At 40.4% G+C, this 22,070-nt stretch overlaps 1 protein-coding gene across 1 annotated transcript; it reads left to right on the forward strand.

Annotated features, from left to right (window-relative positions):
• The first annotated feature begins 19,899 nt into the window (after nt 1-19,899).
• On the forward strand, nt 19,900-20,916 carry LOC121979519 (trigger factor-like protein TIG, Chloroplastic). Its single transcript, XM_042531511.1, has 3 exons — nt 19,900-19,982; nt 20,065-20,148; nt 20,719-20,916. Exons 1-3 carry the CDS (start codon nt 19,905-19,907, stop codon nt 20,914-20,916), a joined length of 360 nt encoding a protein of 119 aa, XP_042387445.1. The 5' UTR covers nt 19,900-19,904.
• Nucleotides 20,917-22,070: the final 1,154 nt, after the last annotated feature.

Genomic DNA, 22,070 nt, shown 5'->3' on the forward strand with positions numbered 1-22,070 from the left:
CCCTAACCACGTATTTAAATTTAAAAAGGCATTATATGGACTAAAACAAGCCCCTAGAGCATTGTATGAAAGATTATCTAATTACTTAATATCCAAAGACTTTAACCAAGGACAAATCGATCCGACTTTGTTCGTGAAAACTATAGAAAAAGACATCTTTATAGCCCAAATCTATGTTGATGACATAATCTTTGGCTCAACTAATTCAAAATTCTTAAAAGAATTTGTCAAATTAATGGAAAGTGAATTTGAAATGAGTATGGTTGGGGAACTTAATTTCTTCTTAGGCTTACAAATTAAACAAACTAAAGATGGAATCTACATTTATCAAACTAAATATGCTAAGGAGTTAATTAAAAAATTCTGTATGAAAAATTCAAAAATCATAAATACTCCAATGGCAACCAACATAAACATTGACTCTGACCCTGAAGGAAAACCAGTTGACCCAAAATACTATAGGAGTGCCATAGGTAGCCTACTTTACCTAACTGCAAGTCGACCCGACATATTGTTTGCAGTAGGTATGTGCGCAAGATACCAATCCTGTGCAAAAGAGTCACACCTATCATACGTTAAAAGAATACTTAGGTATATTAAAGGAACTCTAAATGTAGGACTTTGGTATCCAAGAACTTGCACCTTTGACCTTTATGGCTATTCTGATTCAGACTATGCCGGGTGCAAGTTAGACAGAAAAAGTACAAGTGGTAGCTGCCAGATTCTAGGTCAGTGCCTAGTAAGTTGGTCAAGCAGAAAGCAACATTGTGTTGCTCTATCCACCACAGAAGCTGAATACATAGCTCTAGGAGAATGTGCATCTCAATTGTTGTGGATGATGCATACGTTAAAAGACTATCAACTAAAATATAAAAATACACAAATCTTTATTGATAATATCAGCTCAATTAATCTCACAAAAAATCATATTCACCACTCTAGGACTAAACACATAGAGGTAAAACACCACTTTGTAAGGGATCATGTAGCTAAAGGTGAAATTGCACTCAACCACGTTGAGTCCAAATCAAACCTAGCTGACATCTTTACAAAACCCTTACCTGAACTTGAGTTCAGTGCACTTAGAAGGCAAATAGGAATGTGTTGGGTAGAGTAGGTGTCTCATTTTGGTATCTTGTTTTTAAAATTCTAGAAAAAATAATTTTCAAAATTCCCAATTTCCTAGATTTTTCAAAATTCTGGAATTAGCCTAAGCTTTCCCCTAGAAATCATGTTCCCCTAAAATTAAGCCAGAGCATCTCACAAACACCTAGGTTTACCTTGATTGTGTTTGAAAGACATAGAACGGCGTGAGATGCATAGGGTACAGCCTGGACTCAAGAATGCTTATATCTGTGCATCGATATGAGTCTGGGCGTTAAATACGCAATATACATTAATCAAGTTGAGTCTTCCAGCTCTAGTCAAATCTAACTGGACCAAATCAACTTGACTTGACTAACCATATGAAAACTGTTGCCCTATAGGCAGTCAGCAAGTAGCTAAAGGTTAGACAGTTGGTAAAAGGACAGTTTTCTGCTTAAGCATGTTTTAATCTTTAGGTCTCTGATACCTAGTAAGTTAATATATTGAATATAACTCATGCGTGGACTTAAGGACCAACTGAATTTTAATGAATAACCTAAACCAACTTTAAATATTGTTCAAACCTAAGTTTACTATTAACCTAAGTTTTCAAATTCAATACTTCTAAAGATCTAAGCTAAGTTACAATCTTAATGATCAAATCCTTGCTGAACCTAGATAACTTTGAAATCTAACATTGTAAATACCTGCAGAGTTCTTTTTATTACCCTCAAAGATTACTTTTCTCCTAGCCTTTAAAATCCCTCAAAATGATACATCTTTTCACTTAAATATAAATAAGAAATGAATGTTAAGTATCTAAGTTATTCAAAAGTCTATTATTTTTTATATATGGCAAAGGGGGAGAGTAGCAAAATTCAAATTTAAATAAAAGGGGAGCATCAGTTAAGGGAGGGCAATAGTTAAGGGGGAGAATATAGTTTAGCAAATATTGCTTTGGTTAATGTGTTCACCTATAATTAGCAAATTTGCCTGTGTTAAATGGTTATCTATTCGTTTGTTTACTTAACTTTGAATTTGAGTTGCTATAATCAAAAAGGGGGAGATTGTTGGTACGGGAAGCATCCGACGATCGAACTTGTGTTTTGATAATGGCAAAGAATTCAAAGTTAAGATGTTTTATATTATAACAAGTCTACTTGAGGATTTCAGGAAAGTCCTAGCTGTGGTTAGGCAAAGGAATAAACCCTAGGGGGTGGTAACCCTATGTCATAGGGGGTGGTAACCCTATGCGGAAAGTCTTGGCAGGTCGATGACTTCAGGCAAAAAGTCCTAGGGGGTGGTAACCCTAGGTGGAAAGTCCTGGTGTCGCGAACCAGGTGAAAGACTGGACTAGCCGGGAAGCAGATGTCCAGCAGAAAGTCCGGAAGTATCGAGTGCTGAGCAAAAGTCCAGTCGATCTGGAGGATTGCACTGGCAACAGGTAAATCTCCTGAGTGGAGTAGGTGAGGACGCGTTCCCCGTAGAGGGAACAATAGGCGTCGGGTCGACCTAAGGTTTCCGGACGGAAATCCAAAGTCAGACCCGGACAGTCCGTAGACTGTCTTAACATTCTTGATTATCCATACTGTTATTTTGTGCTAACTTTGTGTTGCAGGATGTTGTTTGGGACTAACATGTCTTGCAGGTACAAAATAACGAAGATTTGCCTCGGATGAATAGTGTCCGAGGCGCCTCCATGGGGCTTGGAGGCGCCTCGGGTTCAAAATCCTGAGATGGCGCAAGGAGCAGGCTTAAGGCGCCTTAGACTGATTGGAGGCGCCTTGAAGAGGTTGAAGGCGCCTTCAGGTCGCGACAGCCAAAGGGTTATCACAGCGAGCAGATCGGGATAAAACTCTCGTTTAAGGTGCCTTGGAGCTTGTTTAAGGCGCCTTGAACACTGTTTATAAAGGGGGTTCGACCAGCAGCTCAAATCAACGAATACCAAGTGATCTTTCATCAACGTGCTGCTCCAAAAGACGCTCTGAAGTGCTGCTACAAGTGCCCGACGACCCGAAGCTTCAGATTTAGCATTTCTTGTTGTCGGTATAATACTTATAGCTTTTAATTGTACTCATAATTGTAATCTTTTAACGAACTTATAGTTGTTGCCCATGGAAAGTGATCAAGGATCGCGGGCCTTCGAGTAGGAGTCGCCTTAGGCTCCGAACGAAGTAAAATCTCTCGTGTCTCTCTGTGTGTGTTCGTTCTTTATTCCGCTGCGTGTTTTAACTCCGATAGTTTTACGATTCCAATAAATGAAAATGAAATAGCCACGAGCGCTATTCACCCCCCCCCCCCCTCTAGCGCGATCTCGATCCAACATATATATGTCTATTACTTTAGATATATGTTGAATGCTTCCTCTTGTTTACTTATACTGCTTGTTTTGATGAATGTCAAAGGGGAGAATAATGAGTTAAGATAACTGAAAATCATAAGATAACAAAAGAAAAATTATACTGATGTTGTTATTTTACTTCATTATTATTTTTCTATATTTTTTTCTAACTTTAACTCGGATTGTCATTACATAAAAAAAAAGAGATTGTAGGTGCAATTAACACTAATAATCAAACTTAGATTTTGATGTATGACAAAAGGTTAAAGTTAGATTATGTGTAATCTAATGTATTTACCAAGTGTGCAGGCTAAAGGACTTGATGGGCCTAAAGGACCTGACATCAGGTTGAAGTCCAGTTAAGCAAGGAGGACCTGATAACTAATAGGAAACTTAGATAGGTCAAGAGAAGACATGATATCTGGCAAGAAGTTCAATTGGGTCTACAAGACCTGACAACTGACTGAAGTCAAGATAGGGCATCTAGTAGGAAGATATGGTGGGTCAAAAGATTAAAGTCAAGTAAGTATACAAATGGTAAATGGAGGTAAGCAATGGAGGAGAGAGATCTAGTGAGGATGAGCTCTAGTGGGATTGTAGGCATTGGTCCAACTTATATCCATTTTGAAAATTTAGGTTGAGACCAAAACTAGATCCTGGTCTTGGTAAGACAGGATCTAACTCATAATCTTATTTTATTTAATATGCTAACTCTATTTTGTAGGTTTTTTTGTTATTGGACTAACTTATTTTTGCATGAGTTAATTGCAAAAAGTTAGTCTTAGATGAATAGTGCTCAAGATGCCTCAGAGCTGATTGGAGGCACCTCTGATAAGGCAATGGAGGTGCCCTGGATCGGATGGTGGCACCCTCCTGTAGATAAGCTTCATAAATGAAGTTTCGGTCATTGGAGGTGCCTCGGAGCTATTGGAGGCGCTTTCAAGTGAATAGAGGTCGGGACAAATGTGAATTAGATCAGCACCATTGGAGACGCCTCTGGTCATTAGAGGCGCCTCTAATGACCTATATAAGGCAATCTCGACTAGCACTTCAAGTATAACTTCTAGATAAGCTTCCTTAATCTTTCTGCTGTGTTGGGATGCTGCTACGCCTAACTATTATAGACAGATCAACATCAACACATGAGTTCAATCAAATTCTCCTTCTTTGTATTGGGTAACGAATTTTATTTAATTCGAGTATTGCATAAGGAAGTGTAGGTTTATTACACTTCATTTTTTTGTATTCGATTACTTTAACTCAAGTTGAAGACTCTGAACTAAGTAAATATCTGTATGTTTTTTTTTTTGCTTATTCTCGCTTAGCTTTTTCCATTGTGCACTTGCTTTAAAAGAATTTAAAATAAATATTTTTTTTTAAATACATGTTGATCCTGTCTAAGAGCTTGCAAGATGGAGTACTGGGTGGCTATGAATAATGACAGCAGATTCTGACACTGATGAGCAAGAGAGGATCCGAGAAAACCACAGCGGACCTCACTGATACCTGAAAACTAGACGATCGATCCGAGAAAACCAAAGTGGATCTTATGAATGATACCTCACCAAATGGAACTCTGATGAGATGGATTCGGGGATCAATGGAACTTCTGCAATCCAGTGGATGAAGTGATCTCGTCCTCTTGCATACAATTAGACTAACTGATAAAGTGTTAGTGACCTAAGACTGGGGTGGGAATCCCTGGCTAGGCCCTCTGACGCTCAAGTTAGTCTTCGGCGAGAAGAAGAAGAAGAAGAAGAGGAAGAAACTATATGAAAATTAGGGTTTGATTTGGATGCAATGCGTATGTTTACGTACCTAGCCAGTGGAGAGGATTCCCCTTTTTATTCCACCTCATCTAACCTCCACAATCATGAGGTGGACCCCGGTTTGTTAAAGTTTGTTAAGAGATGATGTAAGCCAGAACTGCAGTAATAATAGTTTAAGGAATCTTTTTCTTACCCCAGATGTATCTTCTTTGTCGTTTAGCATACCTGCGGAGGATTCTAGAAGATATTTACCGCCAAATTGATTAAATTGCCATATGATTGTATTTTGTTATGGTTCACCGATTATGATTCACCTGTTACATATGCCTGGTTAGTCATATGAGCTTATTTGGCATGTATGTGGAATATATTCTGTCCATAATAGTTTTAGTTCTATACCCGACTCAGACTTCATTATAAATATGCCAAGAACTATATAAGGTTGAAGACCTTTATGCTCGATCTACTTCTCATACTCGACTTGTCTATTAAAGTTGGGCAGTTATATCCTGTCGACCGAGATTGATCGGTCGAACGTATGAAGACGCCTTTACCCTTTAACTCTTCCTTTGTTCGATCGTATGCCGTTAAATGCCTCTACATTCGGCCGGTCTATTCGGTCGACCCTACCTTATCGACCGAGACTAATCAGTCGGGTGTATATAGGCCTTCAAGATAGCTTAATGTTAAGTGCTTCTACCTTAAATCGGTCTCTTATACTCGACCAGTCTTTTCTTACCGAACTCATATGCTCGGCCGGTCTTTTGAGCACGTCTGACCCTACATCATTGACTAAAATCATCCAGTTGAGTCTGTAGAGACAACTTTATCTGATAACCCTTCTTTCAATCAGCTGTAGGTCAAGGGTTACATGAGACCAAATGCATCTGTGTTCGCCTGATCTATAGAACCCGGTCAGCCTTTACCCGCCAGGCTCATTGGCTTGATCAGTATATTATGTTCGTTCGATCTTTATCTATTGTGTACAAGGTCAAGAACTTTTACATTCGGCCGACTCTCTATGTTGGGTCGGTCATGTGTATCCGGTCGAGTACCCATGCTCGATCGGTCTTTGCTTACCAAACGCATGTACTTGAGCGACCCTGCTATGTCCCGGACCACCCAAGGTTTTACTTTCTTTACATCGGATCGATCCATTATATCCGTCCAACCGGACCTACTTGGCTGGTTTTTTCAGCCTATCCTACACGCTCAGTCGGTCCTACTTGATCGGTCGGTATTACATGCTCGGTCGGTCTATCATGCTCGATCGGTCTATCACACCCGACCTATCCCTGTTTGCCATGCATGGAGCGACCCACCTTTGCAGGGTCTAACCTTTTCCGGACGGCCTCTCCTCTCCTCCTTTCCCTCCTTCCTCATCCTCGTTTCTCCTTCTCCCCTTCTCCTCTCAAAAAGGGATCCTCTTATGACAACCCATATCACTAGCCTCCCCTTCAAGTCTAGTCGAATGAGGTGTAGCCGACTGAGTAGACCTAAATTTATTTCTGACCTCCTACTACCTTCTATGGTAGCTTTGCTGTAACTTTTTCACCGATCTTGTGATATCTTTTACAATGATCCCATGACTTCTTTTACAGTGATCCCGTGACTTCTTTTACAATGATCCCGTGACCCCTTTTGGCATGTTAAATAGAGTTGTGATCTTGCTTCCTTCCACACCCATCTTTATTCCTCTTAGTCTTCTATAGGCTTGTAGAAACTCATGTCCTCATATCCTTCCTTCTGGGATCAGTTGCTGCGAGAAAGAAGAAAAACTTTGGTTGAGGCAGCATAAGCTCTAGACCTGTATCGCTCTCCGCACAGGGGGTCGGAGATGCTATCGTCGGCATCCCCATCTCAAGTTCATTTCGAGACTTCTTCAAGGGATAAAGTTCATCGGGATCTAGAACGCAAGACTAAAGAGTTAAATGATTTGAATGCTCGTCATGCTTAAGAGATAGTTGCGCTGACCAGGAAGATCCATGCAGACAATCTGCTAATATCGCAGCAACAACAAGAGTTAGATCGGCTGCAAGCTAAGGTGGATATTCTACAAGCTGAGTTGGATCAACTTAGACTGAGGGTGGACCCTTCAGTCACTTGTTTGAGGGGGCAAGTTGCCCAAATTGTCTGGAGAATGGGACAATTTTCTCCTATGTATCCAAGTTGTCATTCTCCTCCTCATCATCCTTTACTATGACCTCTATAAATGGTCAGTACCGGGCAAAATATTCCCCCTCCCCCTGCTTGATCATGAACAGCTCGAGTGGGGTTGATATACTTATGGCGACCCCATAACTATGTTTGTAAAACTACTGTTGATAATGTTAAAGCTTGATGTTTGAGATGTACGTGCAATGTAATGTGTTTGGTTATACGTAAAATGAGGAAAGGGGTGATTTCTTGTATGTAACTAAATGATCCTTTAATATCTATCCTGTCTAAGAAATTAGGCGAGCTTAAGAATTATTCAAGTATTTTAGTCCTTTTTCATATTATAACTGTTAGAGTGTATACTAAAAGTCTAGCTTTTTGTAAACATTTATTTTGAAATAGAGAATCACATTGGTCAAATGTCTACATTTATATGCTAAGTGTAGTTGTTCAATTAGTTTATATTGTAGATAACATGGTGTGTGGTGTCACACACAGAAGATCATGTTATCAATTTCTTATAAATTATAAACAGTTGCTCACGACTAAGATGGATAGGAACAAATCATTGGAATAGTCGTAGTATAGTTTGGTATTAGTTTATCTTGACTATAAAATTACACTAGTACACTCTGAGTATATTGAGCAGGACCATTTAAAGTAAGTTCTTTTTGTACTGACTGCATAAAATAACAAGACCTTTATTATTATGGAAGTGTGTGCTCTTAATCCTGATATAATAACAAGCATATATATCTAGTATTTATTTCTTTGACTTATCAAAGGCTGAGATTTAGTTAGATAAATCAATAGGTCCGATAAGTTGGGAAATGATATTATTTATAGTGTGTGTTGTTGATTATAGAAGGAAACTATGTCCTAGTAATCTAGGTTGATGATGTCCCCAAGAGGAGCTCATAAGGATTGTCATTTAAACCCTGCAGGTGGACTTAGTCCGACATGATGATAAGGTTGAGTGGTACTACTCTTGGAGCTAGATATTAATTAAGTGAGTTGTCAGTAACTCATTTAATTAGTGGACATTCTATATCTTAAACACAGGGAGACTAACACTATGATAAGAAGGAGCCCATATAGTAATATGGGATTGGTGCGGTAGTTCAATAATAACTCTTTAGTGGAATAAGATATTATTGATGAACTCGAGTTGGGTATTCGGGGCGAACACGGGAAGCTCAAGTTCATCGAGAGACCAAAACCAATTCCTCCTCTCGGTCCCTATCGTAGCCTCTTATTTATAAAGTCTTATACCCACCTATATCAACCTTCTTACCCATCCTTAGGTGGCCGACCAAGCCAAGCTTGGAGTCTATGCAAGGGCAAGCCAAGACATGGCTTGGATGGGTTGAAGTGTGGCCGACCTAGCTTGAACCCAAGCTTAGGTGGCTGGCCACAATAAAATTAAAAGGATTTTATTTTTAAAATCTTTCCTTATGTGGACGCCATAGTTTTAAAAGAGAGTTTAAAATTTAAATCTTTCCTTTTATAGTTTTCTACAAAAGATTAAGAGAAAGGTTTGATATCTTTCCTTATTTGTAGTTAAAAGGAAGATTTTAATGTTTGATAAAAATTTCCTTTTTTGTAACCATCTTCATGATTTTAAAAGAGAGTTTTAAAATTAAATCTTTCCTTAGCTTTCTACAAAGGATTAAGGAAAAGGTTTGATATCTTTCCTTATTTGTAGATTGAAAGGAAGATTTTAATTTTGGATAAAACTTTCCTTATTGAAATCATCCACATGTTTTAATAGAGAGATTTTAATTTATAAAAGTTTCCTTTTATAACCAACCATGAAGGGAAATTTTAAAGAGAAATTTTTATTTTAAAATTTCTGAAAACAAATTAGGAAGTTTTAATTTTGTATTTAAAACTTTCCTTGCTTGGAGGACAATGAGGTGGTCGGCCATTAAGGGTTGAAAAGGAAATTTTTAATTAAATTTTCCTTCTTAAACATTGGCAAGGAATATAAGGAAATTTTAATTATTAAACTTTCCTTATTTTCCAAGACAAGGAATATAAAAGAGAGGGTAGAGGTGCCTCACCTCATAACAATACATCATCAAGTATTCCTCTCTTTTCTTCCTTGTGGTGGTCGGCCCTCATCTTCTTCCTCTCCTCGTTTTCTTCTTCTTTGGTGGCCGGCGGCATCAACTCTCAAGGAGCTTGTTGGTGGCCGGACTTTGCTTGGAGAAGAAGTAGAGAAAGGAGGCTTTGTTTCTTAGCATCCCTTGGAGCTTGGTAGGTGGCCGAAAGTTCTTCATCTCTTGAAGATTGGTGGTGGCCGAAACTTGCTTGGAGAAGAAGGAAGCTTGGGTGGATTCTCGTCTCGGTAGATCGTCGCCCACATGACGCCCGAGATAAGAAGAGGAATACGATAGAAGATCGTGCGATCTATAAGCTGCAAAAGGTATAACTAGTTATTAGTTTCCGCATCATAACTAGTTCATCATTTTGTTTAGATCTTGAAATACTAAACACAAGAGGCTAACGTTTCTAGGTTTCGAATTTATGATTCGAGTTTGTGTTTTTTTCTTATTTTTTTGATCTTGTGATTCGATTGTTCTTAATGGTTAAACCTAGGGTTACTATAAGGAGATTAAATATTGAATTTCATTGAAAGGCTTTGTCTAGGAAGTGGTGGATGCTCCCATAACCAAGAAGGTCTAGTGCCTTGCCATGTTTAACCTGGAAGTCGATCTCTGAAATAAATATTTAATCAAATTTGTAACATAGGTGGATTTGGATTAATAATGTTAAGCATCATTTGCAATCCAAGTCTAAACCTCTAAGAATAGATAAGTTGAATTTGGAATCAATAATATTAAGTTCTGTTTGTGATTCCAAATTTAATTTCTAAAGAACACAATAGGTTGTTAGGAATGGTTCAGGACTTGTACAAAATTTTTGTATAGGGGAACCAGTATGATATTCCGAGTAGCAACCAACAATAACTTAATAGTAATCTCCTTTATTTATTACACCTAGGAAATTAGACACCTTTTTGATATCCTCTGCTCGCTGATTGACCCTTCAATGGTAAGAGAATATCAGTAATGTGTGACACGATGGCACTGATATGAGTATGATTCGGCCGGCTATGTCTACTATAAATGCTTAATCGAGGTTTCCTGACACGTGTCGTCTGATTTCTCTTTCTTGACGTAATAAGCCGCGCGTTCTTGCAGGAACGTCTTGTCGCGTCTTTTCTGTGCGACATCCACGGCTCCTTTGATGAATACTTTTTACATCCAATGATAGTTCTTATCCTTTAATACTTTCAAAAAACCCTAAACCCTTCACTTCTTCATCTTCTTCCCTACGATTTTTGCTGATACTGATGTCTGGATTTTTCATATTCTCAACTAGTCTCCCTCCCTTTCCTATTCCTTTGCGTTGTTCCTCCTTCTTCGGACCTCAGTAAGTTATTTTTCTTGCATTCTTGCATTGCTCTATGGCTGAAGAGTCCTTTTCGGCTTGGTATGCTCAAACTTGTTCTGTCTTTCGCAAATCGGATAGGTCTACTCTTTGTTCGTTATATGATATTCCCAAGACCTATCGCATTGTCATTCCTAATGCTACCGCTCGCCCTCATCTTCCTCCTAAGAATTGTGTCACCTTCTTCAAAGATCAACTGGTGGTAGGCTTGTGTTTTCCTATTCCCCCTTTTTTGATAGAAGTTAGTCAGTATTTTGACATTCCTTTATAGCAATTCGCCCCCAATGCTTTTCGTTATCTCTGTGGTTTGTACATGCTTTTTCATATTCACGACATCCCTCCAACCCCTCAAAATTTCTTCCTATTTTTGTATCCTAAGAAATTGGATCTTGGTGTCTTCTTGTTCCAATCAAGGCCTAAAATGACCTTCTTTGAGGAGATGCCTTCTTCCATTAAGGGGTGAAAATTCCATTTCTTCTTTATGGAACTTCCCAGACCTATCCCTTGGTCTTCTTCCTGGAAATCTTCTCTACCCGCTCTTCCTGACGTGAAGGAATTGCATAGACACACTTCCTTTGTTGCTTACTCCCAGAAGCTTTCGGGCTTTCGCTTATTCATTCATAAGTGGATTCGTGACGACCTCCTCTATCTCTTCGAGTTAAGTCCTGTCAGGGTAGAGCTTCACGGTTCCCTTGGTAAGTCCTTATTCATCCATCCCAATCCCTTTTTTACTAACTAAGACACTTTTTGTTTTCTGTAGTGGACTCTTTGTATACTGCTGCAATCGATGATCAATTGTGCCTATCAAAGGAATTGATCGCCGCTAAGGAGCGAGAACTTCTCGCTGCCTTAGGCCAGCCTTCTTCGTCGACGGCCCCTATTGGTATAGAAGGTGTTTCTGGTTCTCAAGATGTGGCCTTGGAAGGAGCTTCCGTCAATCCTCCTTCCGTTAATGAACCTATCTCTACCAGCTGTGGAGCAATCCCTTGAGGCGACCCCTGCTAAGAAAAAACGTAAACTGACTCTTGTTCCAACCCCGAAGAAGAAATCTGCTTATGGAGATTTTCCTCCTTCAGACGTTGTTCCTTCTTCTCCTGATCTTCCTCTCTCGGCTCTTTATCCTTCCCTTGCTCCCTCTACATCTACCACTCCACATATTCCTAGTGGCAGTTCTTCACCCCCCCCCCTTCTTTATGACCTTTCCTGAACATATGCATTTGCCCCCTCACAACGTGCTTTACATTATCTACTGTCCTCCTTCACTTCAAACTTCTTTGTCTTCTACTTCCTCTATTACCGATACTCAACCCATACTCTTGGGGTCTTTTACTATAGCTAGGGAGGAGGCACGCTACATAATCGAAAGCCTCGGCCGTTCTGAAGTGGATGATAATTTTTCCCTAGAGGAGACAAAGGTGCTTCTATTTCCCTTCACAATCTTATTTTCATTACACATCTCCTTAATGCTCTGTATTGTGCAGCGCTGGATATATAATTTGAGTCTGTCCCATCTGATGCACACTCTAATCCAAGAGAATGAAGCTCTGAAAAAATGGGTTTCTGAGTTATCTCCCGATCAGGTGGACAAGAAGCTAAAGGGTTTGTCCTCCCAATTGAAAAAAACTATTCAGTTGCTCAAGACGGAGATCGAGCAGTCACAAAAATACAAAGCTGACATGGAAAGTATCCAATCCCAGTTTCAATCAGCCAATGCTCGGGGTATTGATTTATCCTCCAAATTAGAAGAGCAGACATCGGAGATTGCTCGCCTGTCTTCCCAATTGCAATCAATGAAGGATGCACATGCTACAGAATTGGCCAGTCAATTATCTGCTCTGAACCTCAAAAAAACTGCTATTAAGACTGTTCAAGAAGAACTAGCGAACTACAAGGCCAATGAAGACACCCGTTTTGAGGAGCGCAAAAAGGCCTATCTTCAATCCTCTGATTTCATCACTCCGATCACCAACTTCTTCATAAATTTTATCAAATTCATGACAAAGGAAGGAGTGGAGAAACTGAAAGAACTGAAGTTATTGGTAGTTGATCCTCCCTTTAACTTTCCTGACACAAGGAGAATAGTGAAGAATTGTCCCCCGGATTTCTTTCCCCAACTATTGTAGCCGCTACTATGTTGTAGCCTTAATGTTTCACCAACTTTCTCTCAACTGATGAGTTTTGTATGACTATTATTTTGAACTTGACATGGCCCAATCGGCCATAATTTTTGGGCGCCTTTTTACTCTCTTTGTGTATATCTTTACAAAAAACTAATTGAGTGGTTGTGTGCCCATATATGTGTAAATTAACCTCCCGCCTGACCTAACTTGATAGCTTAATCTCATCCTTCATGACTATATGACTTTAGCCTATACGTATGCGTATGTGTCTTTCTCCTTTCTAAACATGTTGTGAAGAATGAGTTATATTCCCTTTTGAGCATTTTCTATGTATGAAGGATGGGTAGAGCTGTTTGAGGTTATTTACTTTTTGCTTGGTGTAAAGTAACAGGGTGAGCTTGTTAACCTGGGCGGCCCAGGTGAATGAGGCGCCCACCTTTTCTGCTCGTCATGGGATGACCGGGCAAAAGCCTTCACCTGCTTTATTTTTCATGTCATACATCCTAGGGCCATAATTTTGCCGGGATTTAAAGATTAATCATAGCTTGCCTCGGGATCTAACAAGTTTGAACTTTGTACTTGGGGAATGTATTCGTCATGATTATCCAGGTGTATCCCTTCTTGAATACCCAATATTTTACTCAACCGCTGATTGGCTTGCTGTTTGTTTACCCATTTATCGCTTTAATATTTACGTCCCTCTCGGTAGTAGTGTCGAGGGTTTTAGAAACGAACAAAAAGGGGTTCATCCTTTCGTCTTCCTCCTTCGCTATGTTTTTTCCTTCTCTATTCCATTAAGATTCTGCTTCCTTCCTCGATTTTCTGCTCACAATGGCCTCTTCTTCTTCTTCCCCGCCTGAGTGGTTCGTTGACTGTTCTTCTAGTTCCATTGATTCGGAAGTCTATGCAATGGGTTTGAACTTTGGGTTCCCTTCTTATTTGGTCCTTCCTTCTCCGGCAGACCGCCCTCATCTCCCTCCGGCAGGGAGCGTTGTTATCTTTTGGGAATAGGTGATTTCCGATTTTCGCCTCCCTCTTCATCCTTTTTTCGTTGTTGTAAGTCAATACTTCAATGTGCCCTTAAACCAACTTATTCCTCAATACTTCTCCATATTATCTGGTTTTATCGTTGTTTCTCAACTACTTGACTTTCCTCCTTCCCCCCGTTTGTTCCATCAATTCTTTGTCATTCGTCAAGTAGAAGATAGTCTTTTCAAATTTCAGAGTCATCCTAAGCCTATCTTATTTAACAAAATTCCAGCACAGATGAAATGGAGGCAGAAGTTCTTCTTCTTGCGTCTACCTTCTCCTCCTCCTTATCCCATCACTTGGCAAAGGACTCTTCCTTCTCTTCCAAATTCCTCAAATGGCACTACTGACTTGACATTTTATGAATCCATGTCGAAGTTGAAAGGGGCTAAATTTTACTTGCCTGCACTAACTGTTGAAGCCTTACTTTTTATCTTCGGGATAAGCTCTATAGACACAGAATTGGAGGCTCCTTTTGGTGAATTGCCTATTTTATGTTGTATCCCTTTATATCTTTGGCTTGTTTTCACTAAAAAACATATGGTTTTTGTCTTTTTCAATTGATGTCATTTTCCCTGCTCTGATGTATAAGAATTCAGGGTTGACAAAGCCAATTTTGGCTAGGCTAGGGGATAGGCTATTAGAGAATCGTCATCTCAATTTGATCACTTCATCCCTCAGTCTGCTCCCTCCTCAGGAGGTCCCTGCTGAGGAGCCCGAATCTTTTGAGGAAGAGAGCCTCTTCATTGTTTGACAGGCGGTTACACTTGTTTCAAAGAATAGCTTGGCTCCGATCGTTATCTATGAATCGAAGCAAATTCCCATAGTCCCTGCTGAGATGTCTCGTGAGAGGGGTAAGGAAATTATGTCTTATACTCACATCCATCCCAACATTGCTCTTAACATGATGCGACCAGGGTTATTGATTCCTCCTATTCTTCCAATTACTCCTGTTCCCGAGATAACTACGGGCACGTTGCTATCTCCTCCGCCTTCCTAGATTTCCTCTCCTACTCCCATTACAGTGAGGGCTAGAAGAACCCCCAATAAGAGGTCCTCCATTTCGGCCACCCAAAATGTTGCTATTAGGCCAGCTATAAATTCTACATCCTCCATTTTGCTTCCCTCCATTCCCATTAGTGCAACAAGACCTCCTCTGATTCTAGCATTGATCCTAACCCACCTCGCTCCAGTTCGTTGCCTTCTCCTCCCATCCAAGGGTCGCTGCCTTCTCCTTCCCCGAGTCCTAAAGCTCCGACCCCTCCTCGAGTGATTTTTAAGCTGACCCAAGGTCTTCCTTCGTTGTTGAGGAACGACCCTATTCCTTCTTTGGTTGGTATCCTTCAGCTGAAGGACTCCATGGCCGAGTCTTAGGTACAAGGCCAGAACTCTCTGAGGGGCAAGAACGTTTTTGATTAGGCTGACATTTACAATCGCCACGCCTCCTCTGTAAGTATTTTATATGTATCTTTCCAGTTTATGCATACAGTCTTTAATCATGTTATCATGTTCATCTAGTTTTTCGCTTCATGCTTCTATTTGGGCAACTTGGCCGCTAACCTAGAGAGGGAGAACAAAGAATTGAGGAATCAATTGAGGAGTCTAAAGTCAGCTTCCCCTACTCTGAGTAATGAGGTCACTCAACTTCAAGAGAAGGTAAGTTCTCAAGCCAATATGGTGGCCCTTTTGGAGAAAGATTTGCAGCATCATTGCCAGATGTTAGGGATCAAAGAGGAAGAGAAAAAGGCCTTGGATTTACAAGTGCAGAGCTTATCTTCTCAGCTGAGCGTTGAAGTGGCCCAGAAGAATAAGGTCATTTCAGACGCTATTCTTAGATCCTCTATTCTAGAACAGTTTCAAACTACCGTCTCTAGGTCTCTAGATTCAGCTCAAGAGTTAGCTTCTCAAAATTTTGAATTACTATAGCTACAAGAGAGATTGAAAGCTCAAGATTCAAAAATAGATTTCTTCACTAAGGAATCAGAGCGTCTCAAAACTGAAAAGGCCAGTCTCTAGGAGAGAGCAGAACACCTTGAGTTGGAATTACAGACTTATAAGGCGGGTAAAGCGGAAAGATGGGAAGTTCATCATCGAGAATACCTGACTTCCCTTGAATTCACAAAGGAGTTCATCGGACGCATGGTAGGGGCCTTAAATCATTCAGTCGATGGGGTCCTAACATAATTGTGAGAAGGAGGATTCTTATCTCAGGAACCTCCTTCCCGATTTATAGATCGTTGGCGGCTTAACAAGGAACTACCTAAAGAACTTGTCAGTAGTTTCAAGTAGGACTTTGGTGCGCCAGTAAAACTATATGTGTTAAATTCCTTTTGAGGCCATATTTATGAAGATTACTTTACTACTCTAACCATGCTTATGAATCAATTTTCAGAATGAATATATGTTAACCCAACCATGAAAAGGAGAATTTGTAAAGTAGTTGAGTGCATGTGGCATGTTTCTAGATCATGAATAATTAACTGAGACTTACGACATACCAACTTGTCCTCAAGATTGCCCTTATTTCTATGCACCCGAGTGAATTTGCTTCAACATATGAAGGTCGAAGAGTGGATAAATCTTGGTCGAGCATATACTTCCAACTGAAGATGGTATTTGAAACTTAATACATAGGTATATTCTGGTCAGGCTTGTGCTCCTGATCTATTCTCGATCGAGTATGTGACCCCTAGCGGATTTACAAAACTAAAGTACTGTTGTATCTCGGTCGGGCGTGTAATCCCAAGTGAATTTATATTGATACCAGAAAACCAAAGTACTGCTGTATCTCGGTCGGGCGTGTAATCCCGAGCGAATTTATATTGATACTAGAAAACCAAAGTATGGCTATATCTCGGTCGGACGTGTAATCCCGAGCGAATTTATATTGATATCAGAAGATTAAAGTACTGTTGTATCTCGGTCGGACGTGTAATCCCGAGCGAATTTATATAGATAGTAGAAAACCAAAGTATGGATATATCTCGGTCGGGCGTGTAATCCCGAGCGAATTTATATTGATATCAGAAAACCTAAGTATTGTTATATCTCGGTCGGGCATGTAATCCTGAGCGAATTTATACTGGTGTCGAGCGAAGAAAAACTTGCTTGACTTATGAAGGTTTAAAGTCTCCGATTATTCTCAAGAAAGCCAGCCCAGTTACTCCTTAAAGTTCCCGGTCGACTACTATCGAGCGGAGGAAGCACGCTCGGATAGATCTGAGCGGAGGAAACACGCTCAGTGATTTAGAGGTTTAAAGTCTCCGGTTCCCCTCCAGGAAGCCAGCCCAGTCACTCCTTGAGGTCCCCAATCAACTGTTATCGAGCGGAGGAAGCACGCTCAGATAGATCTGAGCGGAGGAAACACGCTCGGTGATTTAGAGGTTTAAAGTCTCTGATTCCCCTCCAAGAAGCCAGTCTGGTCACTTCTTGAGGTCCACGATCGACTGTTATCGAGTGGAGGAAGCATGCTCAGATAGATCTGAGTGGAAGAAACATGCTCGGTGATTTAGAGGCTTAAAGTCTCCGGTTCACCTCCAGGAAGCCAACCCGGTCACTCCTTGAGGTCCCCGATCGACTGTTATCGAACGGAGGAAGCACCCTTGGATAGATCTGAGCGGAGGAAACATGCTCTGAAGAAAAATTGTTTGATTTATTCTAATAAATGTATGTATTGATTGAAGAATGGATGCCTACATTTTTTCATTATATCTAAAAATTAAATGAAATATAAGGACAAACTATAGGCGTACTTGTTAGGCTCTGTATGGTTGTAAGTGGTTCACACTCTAAGGTCTCTCAAGATTCCTTCTTTCTGAGTCTTGGAGATAATAAGAGCCGGAAGCAAGTTTCTGTATAACTTTGTATGGTCCTCCCCATTGGGGTGTCAATTTAGTAACATCACCCACATGTTTGACACGCTTCCACACTAAATCCCCTACTTGAAAGAATCAGGGGATAACCCTTTTGTTGTAATTCTGTCTTATTTGTTGTCGATAAGATTTGAGACGAGTTGCTTCCTTGTCTCGAGTTTCTTCAATAAGATCGAGTTCCATAAGACGTTGATCGTCATTATCATCATCATGGAGTCATCTACGATCAGATTCTATCCTCATCTCAATGGGGACTACTTCTTCTCTACCATATACTAGCTGAAATGGGGTTATCCCCGTGGCCTCTCGAGGAGTAGTGCGGTAAGCCCAAAGCACACTGGGTAACTCATCTACTCAACTACCATCAACATGATCTAGTTTAGTCTTAAGTCCTTAGATGATTTCTCTGTTTGTCACTTCTGCTTACCCATTACTCTGTGGATATGCTACAGAGGTGAATGCCTGGGTGATACCATATCCTGCACACCACTCTCTAATTCTCCATCCCTGAAATTGTCTTCCATTGTCAGAGACTAATTTATGCAGAATACTAAATCTGCAAATAATGTGTTGCCACAAGAATTTGATGACTTCATTTTCAGTAATTTTTGCTAACGGTTCAGCTTCCACCCATTTTGAGAAATAATCTATATCTACTAATAGAAACCTTCTTTGAGCGGTAGTTAGGGGGAATGAGCCTACTATATCCATACCCCATTGATCAAAAGGGCAAGAAACGATGGAAGTCTTCAACAGTTGGGTAGGATGATGTGGAATATTCTAATGCTTCTGACAAGATAAACATGCACTACAAGAAAAACCCTCATAGACATCGGTGGAACAACAACGGTTTTAAGCAAAAACCGATGTCTTTGAGTATTTTACACCGATTTTTCCAAAAACTGGTGTCTATGAGCGCAGATTTTCGCTCATAGACATCGGTTTTTTAGCTGGTGTCTATGAGCGTCTTTTTTTTTGTTAATAGACACCGGTTTTAACAGCGGTTTTTAAAACCCGGTGTTAATGAACAAAAAAAACTAATTTAATTTTTTCACCGGCCAAAATTTACAACACTTCACAAAATTCCCTCCAAACCTAAACCAATATCGTGCCCCTTCTCTCATCCTAAACCTAAACCTCAGCCTCATCTCCCTCTTCCCCTTCCGCCGCCTCGCCCTCGGAGATCTCACCGTCGCCGTCGCCGTCGCCGTCCCCTTCGTCTGCAAGTCCTGGTACCGCGCCTCCCTCGACCCTAGCTGCTGGCGCCGCCTCAACTTCCGCTCCCTCGATTTCACACCCTGGAGCCCTTTCTCCCGCGCCTTTGCGCTCCGCTAATGCCTCCACTCCCCCCTCTCCTTCTCCGCCTTCCTCCGTTTCGCCCTCCACTGCTCCCGCGGCGTCGTCGACCAACTCGCCTTCCCCCTTTCCTCTGCCGTCTCCATCCACGACCTCGCCTATGCCTCTGTCAAGTGAGTCTACGCCTCCTTCTGGTTTCGTCGCCCTCATCGCTCACTACCTGTTCGACGAATTTGCTCATCGATTATTAGCGCAGATGCCTGAGATTGAAGGCGCTGGCTTTGCCGGACAACCTGATGCTAGAGGACGACCTTCAAATCCCGGAGCTGGTGCGGCGGTGGAAGGATCTGGAGCATCTGGAGATGGAGATAGTTGGCATCTTCGCCCCGCCCATCCTCTCTTCCTCGCGCTCCTGCAATCTGTCCTTTGCTATCCCCATCTCCCTCCCCAAACCTTTGTCTTTCGCCACCTCTTCCCTCCCGCGCCTTCACTCACCTCCCTCGCGAAACCCGGGGCCTTTCCGTGCCCAAGTTAGTGTCTCCGCTGCTCAGAAGACGAAAGATAGGTTGCCAGCCAACCTCATTGTGACGGAGACCAAAGGTCCTCACTCCACTGTCTGTACCTTTCCTTTTTCTACCTTCTAAATCGTTTTTACTTCTAATTGATCTGATAGTCAAGTGGAAGTGGTAGTCTTGCTTCAAGGCTATAATTTTCTTACTTTCTACCTATCTTCTTGTATAATTTGGAAATATGTTTGTTTGTTCGTCTGGCAATTGAAATGAAGAGGCAATCTTGCTTCAAGGCTATAGCTTTCTTGCTATCTCTCTTCCCCTTGCCTGAGTGCATTCAATCGATTGTTAGTCCTACAAGTTCACGAGAATCAATTTGTCCAGGAAGTATGGTTATGTCAATTCCCTGATAGCTCATCTTATTTGCAGATTAGGTTAAGCGTAGAAGTTCCTCCAGCAATAAGCCAAGAATGTTACGGAGAAGTCTTAGATGAATTTTCTAAGAAGGCAAAGGTATTATTTTCAGTATGCAGTCATTTAAGGGGTCTATTACTGTTACAGGATGAATAGGAATTCATCTGTAGGATAATTTTGTACTTAAATTATTTTCCATTTTCTGTTTTGATCATTATCACTCTATAGTAATCAGAAAAATTTGAATATGCTACCTAACTTTTACTAAGCCCTCTGGGCTCTGACATATACTAATCTATATTTCTTCTTTCTTTCTTTGGAATGTCAAGGAATTCAATATTGTTCTCCCCTTTTATCTTTTCATCCGATCCAAGTTTGTTGACAGTTATGTTTTCCAGTACCTGTTATTTACTTATTTCCACTTAAAGCATGATTGGAATTGCTTGTACTGGGGTTTAGTCATTTCTATGCTGAACTAAAGTTGAGGGAAGACCATGCTAAGTAAAAATGGCCTTTTAAATGTCACTGGAAGCTTCTTCTCTTTTTCTACCTTCTGTCTCTAGTACTAGATTCTAATTCCTTTATCTACCTTTTCTTCTTGAATACTCATTATTGAAGTAGTATGTTGTGATGCCATGCAATTCCTGATAAAAAACCTTATTCATACAGGTTCCTGGCTTTCGGCAGGGAAAGAAAGTTCCAGAAAATATTCTTCTAAACTACATTGGTAGACAGAACATTCAACAAGCTGTAGTTGAGGCAACTTTGAAAAAAACTCTTCCACATGCTATGTCTTCCGTACGTGAACATAACATTAGCTTGCCAACTTGTAGTAGAAGGCAGTCATTTATCCATCCAATATTATGACAAATTTCTGTTGAAATAACGGGTAGAGATTGTTGTCATACTTTTTTATTAATCCACTAGCATAAATCTTTTAATTGGTAGAAATTACCTTCAATGTCATTATTGTTTTAAGTGCCAATCCCTAGAAGTGGCAATGGGCATGGGCTGAGCGAGATGTGGCCAGCCCGCATTCCATGCCTAATATCACGTCGGCTTAGAAATGAATGGGCCGGGTTAGGTTAATCTAGTCTTGAGTTGGCGCGACAAGTAGGTTTGGAAAGTTTAGCGTGCATGACATGCAAGACTAAAGCTAGTATGGTGCACTTTTACACCTTACAACAACAACCAAACCTTATCCCTAGGTGTGGTCGACTATATGGATCATTTTACGCTAGCTCTATCTCCTACTATATATGGATCGTTTAATTGGTTTTGAAGGACATCTATTGCAAATGCTCTTTTCGTGAAAACCTCTTCTTCTTTTTTTCCTGAAACTTGTCTCTTCTTCTCGCTTCAAATATTTATGGTTCTTGATGGTTTCTTGAGATTATCCTGTAGTTTTGCCTTTCTTTCTTTAATTTCAATGACAAAGAGAATAGCCAGTCTGATGACTTGGTATCGTTCTTAGCATCTTTAGAATTGTGACATCGCTGCGTTTCCTCTATAAAGAAATGTCGTTTTGTTTTGTGTAGGATATTCTTGGACCTTGCTGGGGATGTAACTATTTATGTGGATGGCCAATCGTTCCTATTGCACAAGGTATACATTCTTAAACTGGCTCTGCAGACATATCTTGATATTGTTTTTCATAACTTCCTTTTCAATTTTTGCATATTGTTATCCAAGTTCCCTCTGGTTTCACGAAGTGGAAAAATCTGGAAAATGGTAGTTGAATCTAGGGAGCCAGACCTTTCCAGATTAGAGCTTCATGAGGAGATATGACTTGCGTGTGTGAACAATTTTTATCTTCTTTGAATTTTTATATATGACTTGCGTGTCTAGCAGGGCTGGATAGAAGATATCATGTGTGAACAATTTGAATACCACTGCTTTATATGTTAATAAATTTGAAGAAATATAACCACGGCTGGCTATACATAGTATAATCTCATCATGGTCTAAGGCCTTCATCAAAAAATAGTTCAGCATCAAAATCAAAGGTCAGGAGAGCCATG

This window comes from Zingiber officinale, chromosome 5A (assembly GCF_018446385.1).
Source record: "Zingiber officinale cultivar Zhangliang chromosome 5A, Zo_v1.1, whole genome shotgun sequence".
Taxonomy (NCBI): domain Eukaryota; kingdom Viridiplantae; phylum Streptophyta; class Magnoliopsida; order Zingiberales; family Zingiberaceae; genus Zingiber; species Zingiber officinale.

Bases quoted from the DNA above. Each gene is read 5' to 3' on its own strand.
- LOC121979519 (XM_042531511.1), top strand. From the start codon at position 19,905: ATGAAGAGGCAATCTTGCTTCAAGGCTATAGCTTTCTTGCTATCTCTC. The intron at 19,983-20,064 runs GTTAGTCCTACA...TCTTATTTGCAG, and splicing joins CTGAGTGCATTCAATCGATT to ATTAGGTTAAGCGTAGAAGT. The intron at 20,149-20,718 runs GTATTATTTTCA...TTATTCATACAG, and splicing joins AATTTTCTAAGAAGGCAAAG to GTTCCTGGCTTTCGGCAGGG.